The sequence below is a fragment of the Papaver somniferum genome, chromosome 9 (assembly GCF_003573695.1).
Source record: "Papaver somniferum cultivar HN1 chromosome 9, ASM357369v1, whole genome shotgun sequence".
Classification (NCBI taxonomy): domain Eukaryota; kingdom Viridiplantae; phylum Streptophyta; class Magnoliopsida; order Ranunculales; family Papaveraceae; genus Papaver; species Papaver somniferum.
Window position 1 is genome coordinate 192,612,945 of NC_039366.1, and position 22,143 is coordinate 192,635,087.

Genomic DNA, 22,143 nt, shown 5'->3' on the forward strand with positions numbered 1-22,143 from the left:
TATTGGGCATTCTGCCGGTTTGTGGTTGAAACCACATCAATTGGAGACGCTAAGTTTTATGGATGAACAACAATATTTAGCTTTCATACCTTTTGAAACCAATTGTAGTAATCAAAGTCATCATCTGGGATTTGGATCAAATCTCCATCTTCTTCCCAAGGTTGTCCATTATTTATCAACGTGAACCAATCATCTTGTGAAATTATTGAAGTTGGAAATGGGTTGATTGCTTCTTACCTTTCTGCCTTGTAGCTAAAACATATGTTTTTCTTCGTAGTACCAAATACCATGACTCGTAATAGGACCGTAAAACACAAGCCGCTTAAGACTTAACTGTAGCATGGCTTGTGCTATTGGTTCATGGTACGTGAATAGAAGTATACAACATTGACCTAATGTTGATATTAGTTTTGGACAATTGTTGCATCCTCTGTACAACAACGATATTTTGACCATCATTAATTTGACCAATCCAGTTATCAGCTTTGTACTTGTACACGATTGGAAAAATTAATCGTGGTTCGTGAAGATCAGGTTCGCAGATCTTAAAGTAAGTATACCACCAATACTGAAAAATAATATCGACGATCATTGTTGTGTTAGTACATTCACCACCAGTTTAACAATTAACTCGATAATGAATCAAATAATATAAAGGGATTGTGGTTCTTACCTCCAATACGACCCAAAATCCATTCGAGCTATCTTTATCCTTACCCGAGCATTCACCGAGACTTATTTATAGCTCAGCTAAAATTGCAGAACCCACAATCAGAATTTGGCGCTTTAGTTAAATCTTCTAAAGAATCGATAAAACCAATTAATGTCACTGAGCTAATATTGGGGGGGGGGGGGGACTTGGCCTAACATCCATAACACAAAAATACGTTCAAGCTCGGGATAATCTTCAATTCTGTTTATCCCCTTGGTAGTATAACTGTTTAAAAAATCCTTCAACCCACACTCTCAATCCATATGAGTGTAGTTGTCTGGATTCTTGCTTTCCTTCAGTATCATTTGAGTACAACGGAAGTAGTTGTTTTCATCTTCCTTCTTTACTTTAATTGGTTAAGTTGTACTATTTGACCCTCACATTTTATTCTCGTCAACATATACAAATATAAAGGTGTGAACCCTAAAAACAACATGGACATAAAATTAAAGTTTGTATGTGGAACTAAAATTTGAATCAAACTAAAAAATTGAATGTCTAAAAAATAAAATTTGTTTCTGAACTAAAAATTAAACTATTGAATGGAAAAATAGAACTTACCACACTCGAAATCCTTGAAAAAGAGTGTTCCATCAACGTTCTACTATAACTCGCACAACTTGGGTCATGTGGTTTTTGCCTTTCATGAAATATAAACGCTGCAAAGAATATCTTCGCAAGGATTCTTGAACAGCTTCGGGGAGGAACCCAAACACTTAGGTTATCTCAGACCACCCACCTCTTAGTTTAGGTAAACCAACTCGCTCGGGATGGTTAGATAAATGCGTAGGTAATACACCAGGTCCAACTAGTTGCCTAACATTTGCGAACTCTTTTTCTTTATCCCAGACCCATACAATATCACTACTTGCAGCAGATTTTCCTTTGTCTATCATTTTTCTTTGTCAGGCCAGTTGGCATCATAAATGGATGGATTCCCCCCCCCCCCCCCCCCCCCCCCCGTAAGTACCGGCCTTAATGGGTATTGGTGGAAGTAATTGTTTCTAAATAAAAAAAAAAAACTTGATTCCCAGTATTTTCAATATTTCAAGTTTCCCATAAAAACTGGGATATATCCAAAATATTATCCAATATAAAAATAGTACAGTAAAAACTCCATATATTGATACTCCATATATTAATAAACTATATATATTAATAAAAAATCAGAGTCCCAACTTGGGCCAGTTATAATTAGTAATAACCTCCACATTTTAATATTAATAGCTTTTTCTAATCCCGACATAAGGAATTTACCTCCATATATTAATATAATCGTCACTGTTAGAAACTTATAGATCTTTTTTTTCTTTTTTGAAAAAGGAAGGATAAATTAAAGGAAAAAAGGGATATTTACAGAGTATTTACAAAGTGCAAATCACCAGAAAAGCCTTCAAGAACAGCCTACATAAACAGAATATCCTCCCAATGATTAATGATTCGGCTCGTAGAAAAGTCTTTAAAAATTTCTGCCGAAGAGCTCCATAAACAGATGTCTTGTTTAACCGCATATTCAAGCTCGTCCCCTGATCTTTGTCTGCCACCATGGATCCTTCTGTTACACTCATTCCATAGCTCCCAGCAGATGGCATAAGGCATTAGGTGGCATACCAGTTTAACCCTTTCTGAGCATTTGTCGATCCTCCAGCTATGCATAAAAGTTGTAAAGTTACCTGGATTTACCCAAACCACTTTAACAGCGGAGATGAAATAATTCCAGAGAGTTCTTGCGAAATCACAGTTCAAGAATAAATGTTCCAAAGTCTCCTCTTCACCATTGCAAAAAAGACATAGGTTCGACTGTATCACCACCCTCCTGTGCTGCAACATACTTCTTGTGGGAAGAGACTCATGAAGAGAGGCCCAGAAAATGAATAAGACCTCCGGTGGTACAAATTTGCTCGAAACAATGCTGTAACTCTCTCAGTCCGGTTCAACATCCGCCAACTTAAAATAAATGATCTTAGCTAAGCAATCATCTTCTAATCCATCGTCTCCCTGAGATAAAACTACATTGCGGATATCATACTTCAACTCCAGCAAATCTATCCATTCAGTCGGATCCAAGTCTCTAGCAAACTGAAAACTCCATCATTCATTAAACAACACATCGACTGTAGCAAACTTTTGTTTACTTACTCTGAAGAGCCTTGGATACTTCTCTTTGAAAGACTTGTTACCAATCCAACGATCTTGCCAAAACCGTATCGCACTCCCTCCTTTAATATGTAACGTCACACAGTCAAAGAAAACATCTTTCATCTTCAAAATATCATACCTCATACTCTTGCCAACATACTCATTTACCTGTAAAGGAAATATACAAAAATCCCGATATTTTGTTTTTTCACAGACGATTCGCCTCCACAGAGCTGTTTTCTCTCTACAATACTTTACATGCCATCTAGCTAGCAAAGCTTTGTTTACAAACCTTAGTCTCCTAACACCCAAGCCTCCCTTCTTTTTAGTTATAGCAATTCCATTCCAAGATACCCAGCTCATCCTCCTCTGACCATCCTCTTCCCCCCACAAAAACTTCCGCATAATAGTGTTCAATCTCTTCTCTATCGATGCCGGCATAACAAAAAGCGACGTAAAATAAACTGCTAGACTTTCCAGTGAACTCTTAATTAAGACAATCCTGCCAGCCTTATTCCAAAAGTTTCGTTTCCATGGCGCCGGCTTTTTCTGAAGTCTTTGAATTATAACCTCCCAGATTAAAGTGCTCCTTCTGCCAGCTCCAATAGGCATGCCAAGGTAAGTAACCGGTAGAAACTCCACTTTACACCCCAATTCTGAAGACAACTCCACCACCAAGTCATCAGCTCCACGCTGATCATCGAACTTTTTTCTAGATTTAATTTCAGGTCCGTTAGAACTTCAAACAAGAGAAGAATAATAAGAAGTCTCCTTACCTCAAGCGCTGAAGCATCCAAGAATATAACTGTATCATCAGCGAACTGAAGATGCGAAACAACTGTTCCACCCTCTGCCACTTGAAATCCAGTAATCTTATTATTAGTAACTGCATCATTAAGCAATAGAGACAAAACCTCAACCACCAGAATAAAAAGGAACGGAGATAACGGATCTCCCTGCCGTATTCCTTTGGAAGGCTTGATCAAGCTAGTTGCTTGGCCATTAACTAGGATCGAAAATTGTGCACCCGTAACGCACCAATTTATCCATTGCACCCATTTTTCTCCATAGCCCTTATAAATCTTGCTACATCAGAATTTAAGATGAAAAAAATAATTATCTATAGTTATTTCAGAAAATGATGTAACATTTTGGATTCTTATAGTATCTTTTGATTTACGTATGTGTAAGACCTCATTACTATAAACACCTTCTTGTTGAAACCAAAACGTTTAAAACTTGTCGAGCATGTAAAGCTTCTTGGCACGAAACATTTGGTATCTTTGTATTATCATCATCTGGATTATCTTCCTTCTTTTCTTGTCTAATTCCACCGTTCTTCGATTAAAGCATATACGACTTGTTTCTCATTTGGATGATTAAGGAAGGCATTCACGTCCATTATCATTTATATACTTCGAATGACTTGTTTCTCATTTGGATGATTAAGGAAGGCATTCACGTCCATTATCATTTATATACTTCGAATTGACAAAAACAATATCGTTTTGATATACCTCTCTATATTAATAAACTCCATATATTAATAATTTTGAGAAATCTCAATCTTTGTTTTTTGTTTTTTGACGGGAAGTCTATTAATATATGGAGTTTTTCCTATATTATTTAATTTTCTTTATCCTTGATATTGGTCATAATTCCCCGTAATAAATGCAAATATTGGGGAGGATAAAAATTACAGCTGTTCCCAAGCACGGCTTGCTTAAAACCCTTGCGTATTCTGGCGCTCTTTCCAATCACAATAAGGGTTTAAGCGGGAGGGAGAGAAAGAGTCGGTCTCTACAGTTAGGGCTTTTCATTATAAGTCACAGGAGGCGATTGCTGAACACAGCTTCAACAAATAATAATGTCTTTTTGGGGTAAAAATCATTTTTACTTTTCTGATTTCTGTATTTATAAGTATTCCCATGTTTGATTGATCTCTTGTTACTTTTTTTTTAAACCTGGGAAAACCCTTATTGTTATTTTAGGTATTGAAATCAAACCTGGGAAACCCTTCGTTCTTTATCGTCATGAGACTCCAGGAAAGATTCAAATCACCCAGGTTACTCTTTCCTTCTTTCTATTCTCACAATTTTTCTTGTTTTTAAACCCGATTCAATTTTACTATCAAGTTCTTCTCAGACATGTCTATTTGGTTCATCGCTTAACATATGATAACTTGATTATGCAGGCGACTTTGGGCACGGGAATATTAACAAAGAGAAGTGTTGTTCAATGCAATATTTCTGGCAAAAGTCCAGTTTTGTTATGCGCACTATTGCCGGACAAGATTGAATCATTATCTTTGAATCATCAATTTGACGAGGAAGATGACGTGACTTTCTCAGTTCTTGGCTCCCGAAGTGTTCACCTTACAGGGTTCTATTGTGAGAGTGGTAGAGGTCGACGCGTCGCCGATGGTGATTCTGATTCGTATCCATTATTATGTCATGAGTTCACTATATATATATTCTATTAACATTTTGTTTCATGTTATTTGTTATTTGATTCAATTGTTGTTTCCCTTAAACCTTTATAAGGGAGTCATATGGGGTAGATATTGTTGAAACTGACAACGAGGCTGATCAGTCTGCTGATAGTGAAGAGGAAGATGACTTAGATGGCTTTATTGTTGATGATGATGATGATGATATTGAAATGTCTCCACCATCGAAAGGCCGTAAGAGTGCAGGTACAGTTACAAATATTTCAGAAATGATTGTGGATATCTTAGATTGGGCTTTCTTCGCTTTCTTTGGTAGTACAATTATGAATAAAAATATGTGTGTGAGTTGTACGTAGTGTTTGAAATGCTATATGATGTTCTTTCCACAAGTCCATCCTTAGGTATCCTTTACAGGTGCTACCCTCTCACCCAGTAAGAAAACGAGCAATACTAACGCACTACATTTTTTTATGCAAATCGAAAATTCAAAGCCATTCGACTACGTTATCACTGGTTCAATCATGATTTCTTTATTCTGTCTGGTTCTAAGCCATATAAAAACAATCATGATTTCTCATGTAGGCCTTTCAGGTAGTATATCAATGATATGTTTTCGTGCATCAGTGAGGTTATTTGAGGTGCTTCCTTCATCAGCTGATGTTGATTACCTTTCTCTTGCAAAAATTGAATAAGAATGTGCCTCTTTGAGTAATAATTTTCATTTGCCAAATATTAATGTTTTATGATCTCTGGTTACAAATTTTTCTTGACTTATGTTTCTTTCAATGCTCTCTCATACAGTTGTGGAAATTGAGGAGACAGTTGATGATGAAAAACCTTCAAATAAGAAAGGCAAGCGCAGACATCTTATAAAAAAGTATCAAGTAAGTGACACAGAGGTCGATGAGGTAGAGATTGGTGTCAAGGATAATGCTCGTTGTGAGGTTTCTGGGAGTGAAGATGAAGACATTGTTCCTATTTCTCATTTAATTAAGAACAAATCCTCCACTGAGAGCAAAGGAGAAGCTAATAGTAATTCTGAGATACAATTAGCTAAGGTAAACAAGGAGGGGAATGGTAGCAGTGATCCTGACACATTTGATATATTGAAAGTCAGCGAAGCAGAACAGTGAGATACTTCTTATGCATTTTCATTTTTCTTAGTTAATGGAAAACAAAAACCGCAAAAACTGCCAAATATAAATGATAGGTCTCCATAAGTTTTCTCGAGTATTAGTAGTGTAATATACCTTCTCCCTTATCCTTTTTGTTTAAAACCAGGATATCTGAACTACCTAAAGATTCCTCTACGACATCTGCTGATATTGATCAAGAAAACAATGTAAAGGCAAAGAAGAGAAAGAAAAGAAGTCGTGGTGAAGATGGGGATACAAAGACTGAACAGGATCATGATCGTGTCGAACTGAAGCCTAAGGAGGAGCAACCTAGTGCCATGTGAGACCTAAACTGTTCTACAGTACCTCTTTGGGTTTTTTCACAAGTCATAATAATGTGTTTTTTGTTGTTTTCACAGTAGCTCTTGTTTATTTGTATTTCAGTCCACCCAAAGATTCATCGGCTGACATCGTGCTTGAGAGCGATGTTAAATCCAAGAAGAAAACTAGAAGGAATCGTGGTGAAGATGGTGCAAAATCTAAAAACATGGATCAAGATTGTGGAGGAGTCAAACCCGAGGAGGGGCAACCTAGTGATAGGTTAGACCTGATCTGCTCTGGTTAACCTTTTTTGTTTGTACGCATGGGCATGTAATAAAATGCCTTTTTTTTTACTCTTTTTAGCGACAGCTCTTGTTCATTGTATGTTATGCATGTGCATGTCACAAAATGCCTTTCATGTATTATCTTTCACTATAACTCTTATTTATTTGGTTAGGTTGTTTAAAGTATCTGAAAATTCATTTGTACCATGTGCTGGTATCAGGCTAGAGAGTGATGTTACACCTAAGAAAAAACGTAGGAGGAATCATGGCGAAGATGGAGCTGCAAAGACCAAAACCATGGATCTGGATCTTGCTGGAGTCGAACCTGTAAAGGAGCAACTTACTGACATGTGAGACCTGATCTTTATATATTAACTTTTTTGCTTGTTTTGATGATAAAAATGTTTTTCACTTGTAGCTATTAACACAGTAGCTCTTGTTTATATTTATATATATAAAGGGTTTGTGGTGAGGATGTTAATGCAAAGAATGAAAACATGGACCAGGATCCTGCTGAAATCAAAACCAGGAAGAATCGGGAAAACGACAAGTGAGACCCTATATCTCATGTCATCACGGATTTACTTCTTTTTATCATTTCTTGCCTTTTGCTCCATTGCTTAACTGCACATACCTAACTTGTCATTCATCCACTTGATTGTGTTGTTTTTTTGTTTTGCTTGAAATTATGAACAAAGAGCCTTGAAATATAGGGCAGAGGTCGCAAGTAAAGGACAAAACAAGCAAGATAGAGAAACAAAAAAGGTTTTCAATAGGAAAGCCAGAACACCTCTCAAAAGCTACCTATTCTATATATCTCTAATTCACACAAGGGATTAATGGAGGAATATACCCATGAAGGGATTAATTGACCCAAATTCAAAGAGTAACCTCATTTACAGAATTTTCAGCAAACTTAACAAGAAAAATAACAAAGTGGGCGCCTTAGTGCTCTTAATTTGTTTTCTTTCTATTGTTTGCCATTAAATCTGGTTTTATGGTATTTGAAATGGCAATCATTTTGCTAGACTGATGAAGTACTTCTATGCAGGATTATCAATTCGGTTGGTCATGTCAGTAATCAAGATAATGGCGAGGTGAAGAAAAAGAAGAAGAAGAAAGCCCAAAAGAGTGCTGAGAATGTATGTGATGAAGAAGATAAGAAATGATGAGAAAGAGAACACAAACAATGGTATTTTGACAGATTAGTACACCTAAGTAGGTGCTTTTGCTATAAACGTCCTCCTACAGTAGTTTTTCAGATATACCCATCGAAGATTGGTGAAAGATTACAAAATTGAGTCATTTTATCGCTATGTCAAAGGTGCATTCTATCAATCTTCTGAGATGTTCTCGCTTTCACAGTTGCATTGACATCAAAAACATTGTCCAAATTTTTTAAGCAAGATCAAAGGATTCTTTGGTTGGCTGTTGGGGCAGGATCTTGGTCCCAAGTTCTTCTATTTTTTTTTTCTTTTTCTTTTTGTTTCTCGTTTGTTGGCGACCAGGTGATAAGTTGCTCCACATACAAAGCTGCCGCAATCCATGTGATTGATTGTATATATATTCTATCGTCACTTCATACTATTAGGACTGGTGAACTTAAGCATGGATACCTCAAAATCAATATTTTAATCCACTGCAGATTTCGCTTTTCCAATTTGATATTTTTTTAAACCGGACTACCCATTGTCGTCCCTTGAGAAAACTTTATACAAAAAGAGAGAAAATAATCTCCTTTTTCACATTTCCAGTGCACTTGGCATCACATGGGAAACTTCATTTGTCTGCCTCAAATTATGATTAATTTGTCCAACCAGCCAAATATTGTTTCTATAGACGTCAAACGAAGAAAATACCAACTATGGTGTGGCAGCGTTCTTGGAGATAACAAGAAGCTGCCTCAAATTATGATTAATCATTAAGAAAAACAAAAGCACCAAGTTTCAAGTTTCAACCGCAAGGGTGCGAGCTTTGGGGAAAGATTTCTAATTATGATAGGGCTATCTTTTTCGCACACATGAAACTGCTATGAATCCAACAGACTGTTAAAGGGGAACTGTAACTAGGCAGCCTCAAGGGAGAGTACCAGAGAAAAATGCTCAAAAAGACCCACACTTGACACGGGGTATTTCACAGTTACCTGTTTGCATCACCAGGTAGATTCATTACATACCTAGAGGTTAGAAAGAAGAAAAAAAATATTACATACAACAAAATTGATCAGAACAAACACTGAGGAAAAGAAAAATTGTTGACGAGGCTAAATAAAGAAAGCAAAAAAAAAAAGAAAAAGAAAAAGAAAAACAGAAACCCTACTTATGTGAATTTTTACAACAAAAATTCTTGCAAGTGAGTACTTTACAAGTTAGCCACCAAACGGAGTACGCTATGTCCTGATCTCTGGTAAGAGAAAATGAACAAAATTTAGAGATGAAATGCACGATACTGAAATACAATAAACAGAAGGAAAAAGGAAATGTACCTTCTAAAATGCAGATTCAGTCGACTTAGAATTTTGGAGCTCATCCGCTAGATCTCAGTTGCCCTTCAGTTTATGATATTTATCTTTGCTACCCATTTTATATATATCATTTACACTATTTCACTTTTTAAGTTCAGTTTAAACAATTTACCAGATCACAGGAATTTTCTCTCTGCACAATGGAATTACAATATTTCTTCTGAGTGGAAATAGTGCACGGTTACAGATCGTCCCAACTCTTCTCTATACTGTCCAAAGTTTTTTCTTTTTATTGCAGTACCAAATCTCGTTCTCTGGTATCTGGCTATTTATGTGTTTTCTTCATGATCGGTCCAACAGAATCAGATTCCTTTCTACCAAACCTCATCTTCTCAGTCTCACCTTCATTATGTGTTTTCTTACTCATAGTCGGTCGAAGTGATTCGGATTCCATTTTTGGGTTGCCAAACTTCATTTTCCCACTCTCCCCTTCATTCTTGCCTTCCTTAGTCATAGTTGGTTCTGACTCCTTTTTTAGAGTACCGAACCTCGTCTTTTCAGTCTCACCTTCATTTTGTGTTTTCTTCACCAAAGCGGGTCCAGATTGTTGTTCTGGCAGATCTTTCTTTGAAGTACTAACCTTCATTTTTTCACTTTCCGCTTCCTTCTGCGCTTTCTTCTTTTCAAGCTCATTTTGCTTGCAGTTCTCCTCATGAGCACGAGCAAACATTCTCACAAAATTGAGCAGAGTAGATACAACTGCAGTTTAAAAAAAGGGAGAGAAACTTGCAGTTTATACACACCGATGATGCAAGGTACACATACAGGACAACACAACTATTTCCATGAGTGCAATTGCCCAGTAGCCAAACTGAATTCATTCCAATTCATGTGTTCTGGTTAATACTGCTCAGAATGTCTTGACAAGCAGAGATTACACCCGTCAAATAGAACTAAATGGAGGAAACCAGCTCAAAGGTACCATAACTAGTTCATGGAGAAGGCACAGTTTTGCAAAATCGGAAATTATATGCGAAGAAGTAACTACGTCGAGGAGCATGATATCTAGCTATTCAAGGGTTTACCTTTTCTATTGGTAAAAACAACAAAGACTACACGCCAGAAACTACAAGCACTTGGAATACCTTGCTCAAAAGGGCAGCGTGCAGGATCTTCTCCGAAATAAAGGGCCAATGCATCTGCTGATCTACCCTGTAAGACGTCCGATTACAGACACATGTCAGACGACTGGTATAGATAAACATACAGAAAAAAGTTTAGATATACTCTTGAAAGCTGAGACAACATACCACCCCAGAGTATAATGATGCCAACGACCTCACTTCAGCTTCAGCAACAATAAGAAAGTCCTTCAATATCTGATTGAGATCATATTATATCTTATTAGATAGAAAATTACATAGTGCCTACACTAGCAACTGACAGTACGATTTATTTGTCTGATAAATATACTATATTACTAAAAGAACGGAGCACCAAAATGGTGCTTACAATAGAAAATCACCAAAGCTAACAAACAGCGACTTTCATAACAAACGCGTCTGAATGAATTCTTCCCAACCGGTAATCAACTACTCAAAATAGAATCTTTACACAGTACAATCATTTTCACATGAAATCAATAATCTGACCTAAGTGAGTTGTAAAACTTAACTCTCAACAGCATTAAAAAACACCTAAGTACCTTGCGAAATGAATGAGACACAGGACCATCACTTTCACAGGCAGTCAACTCCTTCTCAACTTTCTCTAACCCTTTGCTTATAGCTTGCATCTCTTCTGCTAAATATTTTAATTGTATCTGCAACAAATTATAATTTCAGTCAACACGTTGCAACCATAAAGCACGATCAAAACAATTAACTCATAAACTTGAATATAATAAGAGGACCTTTGATGAAGCCTCCAAGCTCCCAAGATCTTTTTGAAAATCTAGAAGTTCGGGTAGTTTATCAGCTATCACCTGCAGTTTGTTAAAAAGAAAGGTGAACAAATGTGCTTGAGATAAATTCCCCACAGAAAACAAAATAATGACACTATAATTCCACAACAGCCACGACAATTATTTTTGAAATTGAGACGATGTGCGAGTGATTTCTTTATCTTTTATAATGAAATAAGGTTTGACCTTGTCACAGTTTAGGCAGAGATACTATTAAACAATATGCTTACAAAGACAACCAAACACTAACAAAGATAGCATTTTACGGTTTTCGAAAGAACCTCAAGAATATAGAAGGACAGAGGTTAACCAGCAAATTTAGCTGACAGAATAATCACCAACAAATAACCAGCCAGTTTGAATGACACTAGCTGAAACAGAATACCAGACCACATGTGCATGTGATATGATGATATATGAAGCAATACAGGTAACAGAAGTTCACTAGTAAGTTGTTTCAACTTAACCATTAAAGCCACTATATGATATGCTTCAAGTACATGGATAAGCACATTCCATGTGTATTGTTTTACGTAGAAAACATATAGGGACGTCATAAAAACAATTTTGTAAATACCAACAAAAGAAACAAAAGATTTACCTTGCAAAGATAATGCATGAGAGTCATCTTGTTGTTTCGAGCACGTGTATCTATTAGTTTAAGGAGACTATCCAACCTAAATCCAATAGCAGAACCTACAATGATGGCCTTAGAAAAATTATTCATAATGGCACATAAATGGAGCTACCAAAATTGTAACGGAACAGTGGGTAGTCCAATCAATAGATTCATACACATTATCCAACGGGCAAATAATGTACACGGAAAATTCTAAAATAAGTGAAGTACAAAAGTATGCTGGCAAATGAAGAAAAGTACAATACGTGGAGGATGTCTGTGTACAAGGCCTGGGACTTATTTTACCTATAAATCTCAAAAGTTCCCAGACAATTCAAGGATTAAATGACACACATGGCATGTAGCGCCAATGGACAAGAATAAATGTCAAGCCCAATTACTTCCAATGAGGAAGAAGGGAGAATGTGAAACTTATCTTGGCAAACCAAGTTTTTTCACAAAGTGTAATTGACTGGGGTGCCAAAGATTTTAGATTGGTGTAGGTATCTTTCCTTCTAGGCGTTCAGTGTTTATGCAGCTGAGCGCCCCATATTCTGTATTTTTTTCTTTCCATTAATGAATTTCTCCAAACAAAAAAGGGCCATTTTCTTCCAGTAGGAACATAGTCTTCAGTATTCTTTGGATAAACAACCAGTTATAAGGCTCAGTCAGTTACAGTTAAACTATGTAAAGGAGCCAACACGTATGAAGAAAACCGGGATTCCAGAGCAGTTTTTGGTTGCATGCCTGAGCAGAGTATTTCCCAAAGATTTCAGAGAATAGGTACGGTGTGAATACCATCTCCGGCTAGAAGAACTTTTATGCATGCACACATATAAAATCCTAAGAGCTGTAATAGAAATTAAAAATTCCATATGCAGATATCCCTGCTATTTTCTAAGTTTTATATATTGATGCACATTACTAGAAGAATGAAACATAATTTAAAATGGTCAGCTACCACAAGAAACCAGAGATCTTCAAACATTTAAAATGGTCAGCTATCATAGAAAACCAGAGATCTTCAAACAATGCTTGAGATTCATCAAAAAACTTGTTTTCAATATGAAATTCTGGCATCAGAAAGGTGAAAGTTAATACACCATTATTTTACCAAGTGCTACAATTTTTCCAGTTTGGCTGGTGAATGAAATGAGACAATCTGTGTTTGGCTGATGATCACCATTTTCAGTTTTGCTTACTAAGTGATGGAAGGAATATTATTTTTGATAGTCCACTCATGTATTTCCAAACGGCAGTCAACAAGGAAATCATTTACACATAGAATAATAGAAATTAACTCACCCCTTGCAGTACCCTGATTCAACGCATTTCCAAGAGAAAGAATTGTCTGCATGATTCTCTTCAATTTGTCAGAATTCCTGGTCTGTGTACACATACATACCTCATGCTGTAAGACAAACACAAAACTACATAAAAGTACCTGAATTCGTACTAACAACATTGCAGCTGAAGAATACGGAGGACCACTCTATCATTTTTTTTATTTCTATTTTCACCAAAACCAACATTAAGCACCATGACAGTAAAATAAATGGCATTTGAGAAAGTACGAGGTGCACAGACAAAAGATAAAGATCGGAACTTGCCTCTTCTGCAGCAGAATTTACAATATTCAAATCTCGTCTAAGGTCAGAGACCTGGAAAATGAAAAAGTGATTTAGCGCATCAATAAGCAGAACAGAGATACATAAAAAGAATATTAGTAAATACTATCCTTTCACCTGTGTATTAAACTGTATCCTGAAAGAGAAAACTCTGAGCTTAGATTCCACCCTTGGTACTTTCATCAACTCCAAGAAAAACTGTCAGGAAACCCATAAAACTTCAGTTATGGTAAAACTAACAGAAAAAAATGGGTAAGCCGGACCTATGTACCTAACCAAATGCATCGGGTCAATAAGATAGCATATTAAGTAACTTCGCAGGCACGCAAAGCATTTGTCAAATATGTAATAAACAAGGAAAGACATCAGAAAGCGCCACAACCCTTGGTACCCTCTGACTATCTGAATCTTTAATGAAGTTCAACGAAGATATATCACGGTAAGCTCCTTATGAAGTATGATGAAGAGAGAAGGATGTCCTCTAACCTGCTCACATTTTCCCAAGTTTTCCTTGTCTCCATTGTATCCCTAACCATGTACATTCAAGCAAACATGTAAGATAAAAGGAACGACAAACTGAATACGCATACACATTGACTGGTTTACCAGCTTTAACCAACAGACACTTGAATTGAAGCTTTATGAAATTTACTGTACACTGTCAGAAATAGCATATCTCATACCTTTAGCAACTCCATTTCTTCTTTTGTTGGGCAAAACTTGATAAGATTATCCACCTGATCGACATCTAACGCAGAATCATCCAAGGCAAGCACAGAACCCTGTCAAAGGTTCTTGTAAGGACAAAAAGATAGAAGGAAACCAAAAAAACAATGTGTTTTTGAGTTATCTGATAGCCCTAAAAATCTGCTAGAGCATAAAGCATAGATCCGAAGAACTGAAGGAACATGCTAGAATAATGGAAGTCAAAAGGGGAATCACAATAATCTTGAATTGTGACGAACAAATCCACGTTAAATGAATATCACGTTATCTGTCATAACTCTTAAGAGACCTCGCATTTCTGAGTTTAAGGATTAATTGATACAGAATTCACTAGGAAACACAGACAAGCATCATTTAACTTACCATCACATCAGGCAAAGGAATTTTGACTTTTGTAAGCATTATTTCGCAATTATAGGCTCGTCTTAAATCAATCTGCAAGACAAACATATAAACGAATTGATACCCACCCATAGCAAATCATCATGAAAAAAACAGCAGAAGCTGTTACTGACATGTATGTGTCGCTAAAAAGAAGACAGTGGTCCAGTATCCATGAGGGAGAATGTAATGCTAAGGGTTAAGTAGTGTATAAGTTTTAAGGGTTGTTCTGGACTTGTAGCTTCTTTTCTTATGCTCTACCCCTTTGTAGATAGTCTCTATCATTCGTTTTCTTTTAATATAACCTTTGAATTAACCACAAAAACGCATTAAAATGAAATTAACAGGTTTTCAGTTAGGCTAACACAAACATACTAAAAGCCTAGAAGAGAAAGAAAAGAAAGAAAGAAAAAAAGACCTAAATATGCCTCGAGTCCTCTGATAAAAAAAAAAAATACCTAAATTTTTAATCTCAAAAGGCGTGAGTATCAAATCAAGCCCAAAAGGCACAAGTGAGGCACAAAAAAAAAAAAAAAGTTGAGGTGCAAAAAGGCATGCCTCTGTTTTTTAAACAATTCTCTGCAAATCAGATCACATGATATTGGCAACTATAACTGCAGTATAACGACCACAAAAAGACAGTTATCAGCTGAAAAATAACTCTAAACAATATTTTAGTATGGACAATTTGACTAAACTAGCTAGCTTACCAAAAACCTGAGCAGGTAAAAAATTCAGTCATGGTAGCAAGTTTTACTTATTACGTAATTTCTAATCTGAGTAAAGAGATTAATCAAAAGATGAAAATGTAGGCAACTTGTAGCCTGTGTGGAATTTGTAACATGAGTTAGATTCATCCATGAATGATTCTAGGGCTTGTACCTTTGTCAAAACAATATATCTCACAAGTCAAAACCAATGCTAAAAAAGGAAACTAACACTAGCTATTGAAGACAACTTTTAGAATTGAACTTCCACTGAAACTATTGGTCCTTTTTCTAGTTCTTTCGTATTGTCAATACTAAGTAGGAGAGAGTAGTCTTCTAGACTGCTACTCATTCATATTAGTAAAAGTCCACGACATCAGAAATCACTCAAGGAAGATATGAGAACACTGTGCAGAAAATCTCAAGTAGCTGGAACACAGACTACTGTATATGTGCTGCATAAGTTGAGGAGAGACTAACTTACCAGTTGGACCTTATCAGATTTAGCACCAAGTGACGCACGTCTGTTTGATTTATCACTAGAGCCCCCACGATCAGAAGCTGGAGCCGCCGCTGAGAAAAGAGTTTCGAGTTCTTTCATGTCAAACTCTGGAGCCCTATCAATCAACAGACAGCAAAATTTAAGAGCCAGTGGGACTGCTGATCAAGAATTTGTTACTCTTGCCTAAACAAATGAGAACCACAGAAACGAAAGGTGGCAAATATAATACTTGGAAGATTCATCAGCTTTTTGTGCCTCTGCCCACAAGCTTCCATGCATTGCTCTAGTTAACTTTAACCAGTGCAACGGCTTCAGGGTAGTCTTCTTCGGTTGACCCGATTGCTGATTCCTTGGACTTGTAGCACATACTCCTCGACTTCTTGCACTTAATGGAACACTAAGAGGAGGTGCAGGACTATGAGGAACGACACCACCAGCAGATGGTGATGCTGAAGCACCACCAGCTTTTGAGACCCCGCTGGCGAAGGGAGCTGGTGGTGGAACTGGAGGAAGTGGAGAACTTTGAGATGTTGATCCACCAGGATGCTTTGACAAAGAGCTTGGTGGAGGGGGTGGTGGGGTTGGAGCGGCGACTCTAGAATTTGGGGAAGGCCCAGAACGTAATGGAGGAGGAGGAGGAGGTGGAGGAGGGCTAGCTGTAACGGACTTCCTTGTAGGCAGAGGAGGGGGTGGGGGGAGGGGGAGGGGAAGGGAAAATTGATGTGGCAGCAGTGGCAGGTACCAGAGGTGGAGGAGGAGGGGGAGGGGGAGGATGTGATTTGTTGATAGTGACACCAGGAGATGGGGGTGCAGGAGGTGGGGGAGGGGGCAGGGATGCTGCTAAGGGTTTTAATTGATCTGCAACCATTTTTGAAGCTGGAGTATGACGAGGTTGTAGTGGTGGTGGAGGTGGTGGAGGAGGAGGACCTGATCTTCCAGAATCTGTTGACATAGGAGTCTCTGAAGAAACGCGTGTTGTTGAAATAGACTCTGGTGGTCGTGGAACTGAGATATTTTCCTTGCCATCGAGCTTGGGCAGAGTATTCAAAGATGAATCGTGATCATGCAAAAGAGCAGTAATGCCAAGAGCTGAGGGTGCACTATTATACCTTGACATGGACATAGGTGAAGTTTGGGATGAACTGTTACTATCTGAAACCGGACTGGACAATGAAGACTGAGAATTTTTTTGTGAAATGATCTTAGCTTGAGAGGGCTGCTGAAGTCCAATCTGCGAGTCTTGGGGCATATCCATCTTTTTCATCAACTGTGAATCTGGAGAAGGTTTTAAGGAGGGCAGAGACAATTTTCTATCTAAAGACATGGATGTAATGCTCTTGGAGACACTTTCCAGCTGCGGCTTCAATTTCTCTTGAATATCAGGAGTCGTGTCTGGTGGCAGGTCATCAGTAGATTTCTTTTGGAGAGCAACAGGAGTTACAGGTTCCAGCTTGTCTAGTGCCTTTATTTTCTCAAGCACGTTTAGCGCAACATCTACCTTCGGATCTAGCCAATCAACACCATTAAATATCTCCTGAACTTTGGAAAATGCCTCCATCGGGAGGCCGTCCTTCCCCTCGTATGAAGGTGACTCCATCGTGATTAAAGATGAAACAGCATCCATTTCGGAAAGTAAAATCTTCACACACACACGCGCAAAAAAAAAATGCTACTCAGTACCATAAAACAAAAGTTAGGAATAAATAAAGAATCAACTGGAAGGTACAGACAAAAATACGTACTTCAGCTCTAAAATCCTTGGGAAAGCGATCCTTTGTGTTCCACAAGATGTCAATCTCATCACGATTAAGCATCAAAATATTTGATCTAATGAAGGCAGTATTAAACATCACACGGAACATCATCTTTTCGCGTACCAGATCTTCCTCCAAGCTAATACACTCAAGCACAACATCACCTTCGATATGACAACCCACATCAATTTTAACCAGCTCACAATCTGCCTGCAACATTTGGGAGAAGTGTGATAAATTTTAAGCAGCTTTGAAATAGAATCTCAAGAAAAAAAAAATTCAGAATGAGAAACTAGAAACCACAAAAACCTATCTCCCCTTTATTCAAGTAAATTAAGAGAGGTCGGGGGAGCAACGATGCTAAGTGTTCTGACCAACAAATTTCATTCAAGATCTTCAGGAACTAAAAGGAATGGAAAGCAGAAAAATATTGCATCATTCAAGGTATGAGTTTCTTGTGTCACCTGCTTGTAAAGACGCACAGTTTTGCTTCTCTTTGGTGTCGAGAAAAGAACTTTAGGCGTCTTGTCAGCAGGAATGAACGGGTCTTGTCCATATATTCTAAAAATGGGCCGACAACCTCCCTCCCCATTCAAGTCTGGAAGAGTTCTCAGAATAATGCAATCCATAGTAAGTGCCCTGTCTAAGGGAGGCCACTCCAAGCCCACATTTCTCCTTGAGACATAATGAAGGTATCGCACCTGTGATGGTAATGGATCTAGTGGTGATAGTAACTGCATAAGTTCACGGGGTGCTTGCCTGTAGACCATTTCCAATGTTTTCAGCTCAGCACTGTACTGCTTCCGATAAATCAAGAGTGCAGCCAGCATGAAAGCCAAAACAGGCCACCCACCTCGTTCACAATGCATCAACAGCACATTCTGCTGACCAAGCGAGAGCCAGCTTTCACATGATCTAAGGAAATGATGAATAACCTCCATAGTAAGCAATGGGCATCCTTCATAATGCCGGGGATAGTCCATCACAGTCATATCATAATCAGACAAAATGCCTGCAACTTGGCTCTGCCTCTCTCCCTCTCGGAAGTTGAAGACCATGAAAGAAGCTTCAGGAAGGTGTTCACGGAGTTGACCTACAATGCCTCCCATGTATACTTTGTAGTTTTCTTCTTCCAAAACATCCGTGGAAAAGCAGCAATCGAACACTATATCAAGTAATCAAACGCTTAATCAAATAGTTGAATCTGTTAAACAGTAGCCAAATTACAACAAGTTTGTTTATGTTAATTCAATTCATAGTTACATCGCCTCTCATCCCTACTTATATTAAAGACCTCAACCAAGCCTACTAAGGAACCAAAGCTAATATTGAAATCATTAACCCGTGCTACTTGAACTCAGCAAGTCTTGATAGGCTTAGAAAAATAACTGATTAACGTTTGGTTTTTCAGTTGAGTAGCAGCACCACTACTAGGATTGTTGCTTACTGTAGATTAAGTTAAGACCATCAGCATAACAAGGGAACTGAGAGGATACCTAGTTGAATAGACTAAAAGGCCAAGAGACTCTTGTCTACATGCTTGCTCAATCAAATTTCCATCCAGTTAAATGCATTAATGAGAAGTGATGTAAAAAAAATGCCGAAACATATAATGCATCCGGGAGACTTGTGTTGTCCAATCAAATATTCATCCATTCAAATGTATATGCATTGATGTGTTGATGAATCCTCTACTAGTGCTTTAGAAACACAAATAAAAATGCTCAAACACCTAGGAGGTTCAATTCGTAAGGTATGTCTCTTAAACCTGTTTCCTAAAATCAGCTTAATCAGATAATATTTTCAGTTTAGAAAGTTGATCCCATGCATTCATCTAAAATATGTGTATTGAGCAGTTGCACCTTGAAAAGTTTGATATCAGTGTAAACAGATATGATGCAGCCAATTTTAGCTTCCATTAACACGAATTCTCTGGAATTTTTCTAACTAAAATGTTTAAATTTCATCAAATGTCAAATTAACCACATGAGTAATACCAGTCAAATTTGGCGTGTAGATATCTTAAATCATATTCTCCTAAATTCTTTAAGGAAAAAAAAAAAGAGAACATACCGTAAACTCTCTCAGAGATCTCAAGAAGTCCATCTGGTGGTTTCCGGTAGAAAAACTTCCGAAATAACGCCATGTTCGAAATCTTGACGGATTCTCAAAATATCAAACCCTAAAACAAAAACGACGCTCAGCTAACATTTAGGTTTAAACTCAATTGACTCTGAATTCTTCTTCTGTAAGATCTCTCTCTCGATTATAAAATGAGTGTAGATTCAGGAACAAAAAAAAAAAAAATCGCTTTCGCTTAAATTCTCTTTTTCTCTTTACTCTCTTTTATCTATATCTCTTCTGTCCTATCAAATTTCGTTAGTTTTTTTTTTTGTTTTCTTTGAAATGATTATGTCTTCTTTTTCTGATATATATTTGTTTAATGTTTCTTTCTTTACTTCTTTCCTTAGAAATGGATCTTAGCTTGGGCACGTGTGATGCGATTTTAGTAACAAAAAGGACATAAAGATTACAAAAACGTACCTGCGGAGGTTACTTCTGTCATTTTAAAGATTGAGTTTAAGTGGAGTTTGTGTTTGATGGTCTTTTTAAGCTTAAAGTTAGTTGATCATAATAAATGGGAAAATGGGTCATTTGTTCAAATATTTTTAAATCACGGTTCAAATGGACGAGTAAAAAATAGTTTGGGTGAAGTGGCCAAAAAAGAAAAAAAATAGTCATCCTAACTTAAATTTAAAAAATAGTAAGGATGAAATTGGATACATCCTGTGTAAACTAAAAATAAGAAAAAATATTTGAAAATTGGCACGATGAAACTGATTACACCCTGTCTATTTTTACATTTTTATCCATTTAAACAGTATCAAAATCTAACTGTCCATTTCATCCAGGAATTATTGATTTTGATCTTTTTAATCAATTTTGTGATAATAAATGACGTAAGAAAATGGTTCAATTAGCAACTTTCATTTTTCTGTTCATAGTCGGTCAACATTTTTGTTTATTTATTAGTAGTATGTTCCCAATCAATCAGAGGGAATGCTTGCACGTTGTGAGGCCGGCCGAAGAGCAAAATATGAAATTTACCATTCTTTACCGTAAGTGAGCAAAATATGAAATTTACCATTCAACTGGCATCTTAGTCGATACCGAGAACTGCCTTCCAATTTAGAGTTAAATCTCTAAAACAAATTTGAACCGAGAGTGAAGAGATCCCCAATGAAAGAGAAGTCTTTTTATCTCAATGACGATCATTTCCTTATCTAGTGCCCATCTAGTGTTGACGAGTTAAGATGGCCATCCAATGCCGACGAGTTTCTGTTGTTGTCGTTGTTGTGAATGTTGGTATGTTTTTGCATTCGGGTTGTAAGTTCATCCAGTTTAGTATGTTGATCGTTAGTCAACTAGGTCAAGTAACCAAATTGTTAGAAAATTTCACATCAGTCGATTAGAATAATCATACCGTTACAGATTCTAACATTAGTCGATCAGAAAAATGACACATCTTCCCTCTTATAAAACACTAAGTCATATGAGCTCCCACGTCGCACGGTGAGTGTGACACTCCTCTTAAATTAAATTAGTTAAAAGCTTTGAACTAGAACAATTCTGGAGAGGACAAGTGGCGGGATTCTATTGGTCAGAACATTAAAATGTGAATCACACTCCGTTCACACCCTATATTTAACTGACCGTTTGTAACACCGTTAGCAAAAACGTGGGTATACAACACACCTATGTGCGAATTTACAACTCACTAATAACTTACACTTTGTTTGCACAAAAAACTTAACTGGACGTTACTCACGTCCGTTAAGTAAACAATACATCTGTTAAAGTGAAGACCAAATGATACGGAAGTTTTCTTTTTCCTCTTTTCCAAACCATGGTTCTTCCCATGAGAAACTAAAGCAAAAAGTAACTGTCCCTTCCATTCGGTGTGAAGAGATTGATGAGTACTCAGGGGAGATTTTAGTAAAGAATTAGTAAAGGAAGGAAACAGATCTGTTGGTTGAAGGAATTAGTAAAGAATTTGGTAGTGGTTTTGAGGCCGAGAAAATGAAGTAGACAATTGATATTTTTTTGTGAATTTGAGAGCTGGATATGCTACTGATTGAAATCAGTGACCAATGGAGGGTATTGATGGTGATTCGGAGTTCTAACAAGAATAACGAGAAGGGTTGGTTTTGAATTCGAATTTGGTTTATTTATGGACGGTGGTTGTTGCCGTGAGAATATACAACAAGTGAGATTTATGTCGTTTGGTTTTAATTGACGAATGGAGATGGAGATGCAGGGATGGAGATGGTTTATTTAGTAGACATGGTTTGTTTAGAATTGAATGTCTTGCAGGGATG

General features: G+C 37.2%; 2 protein-coding genes and 1 pseudogene across 2 annotated transcripts; 1 reads left to right on the forward strand and 2 right to left on the reverse strand.

Annotated features, from left to right (window-relative positions):
* Positions 1 to 2,635: 2,635 nt before the first annotated feature.
* On the reverse strand, positions 2,636 to 4,049 carry LOC113313024. Its single transcript, XM_026561750.1, has 5 exons — positions 4,045 to 4,049; positions 3,628 to 3,937; positions 3,110 to 3,544; positions 2,852 to 3,019; positions 2,636 to 2,791 (listed from the first exon to the last, which is right to left on the reverse strand). Exons 1-5 carry the CDS (start codon positions 4,047 to 4,049, stop codon positions 2,636 to 2,638), a joined length of 1,074 nt encoding a protein of 357 aa, XP_026417535.1.
* Positions 4,050 to 4,548: 499 nt separating this feature from the next.
* On the forward strand, positions 4,549 to 8,492 carry LOC113308038 (peptidyl-prolyl cis-trans isomerase FKBP43-like). The gene is made up of 10 exons (XM_026556508.1): positions 4,549 to 4,731; positions 4,843 to 4,916; positions 5,046 to 5,287; positions 5,395 to 5,546; positions 6,102 to 6,429; positions 6,582 to 6,755; positions 6,860 to 7,015; positions 7,242 to 7,370; positions 7,481 to 7,570; positions 8,072 to 8,492. The coding sequence occupies exons 1-10, from the start codon at positions 4,719 to 4,721 to the stop codon at positions 8,187 to 8,189; spliced, it is 1,476 nt and encodes a 491-aa protein (XP_026412293.1). The 5' UTR covers positions 4,549 to 4,718; the 3' UTR covers positions 8,190 to 8,492.
* Positions 8,493 to 9,119: 627 nt separating this feature from the next.
* LOC113310200 lies at positions 9,120 to 20,156 on the reverse strand (annotated as a pseudogene).
* Between the last annotated feature and the right edge of the window lie 1,987 nt (positions 20,157 to 22,143).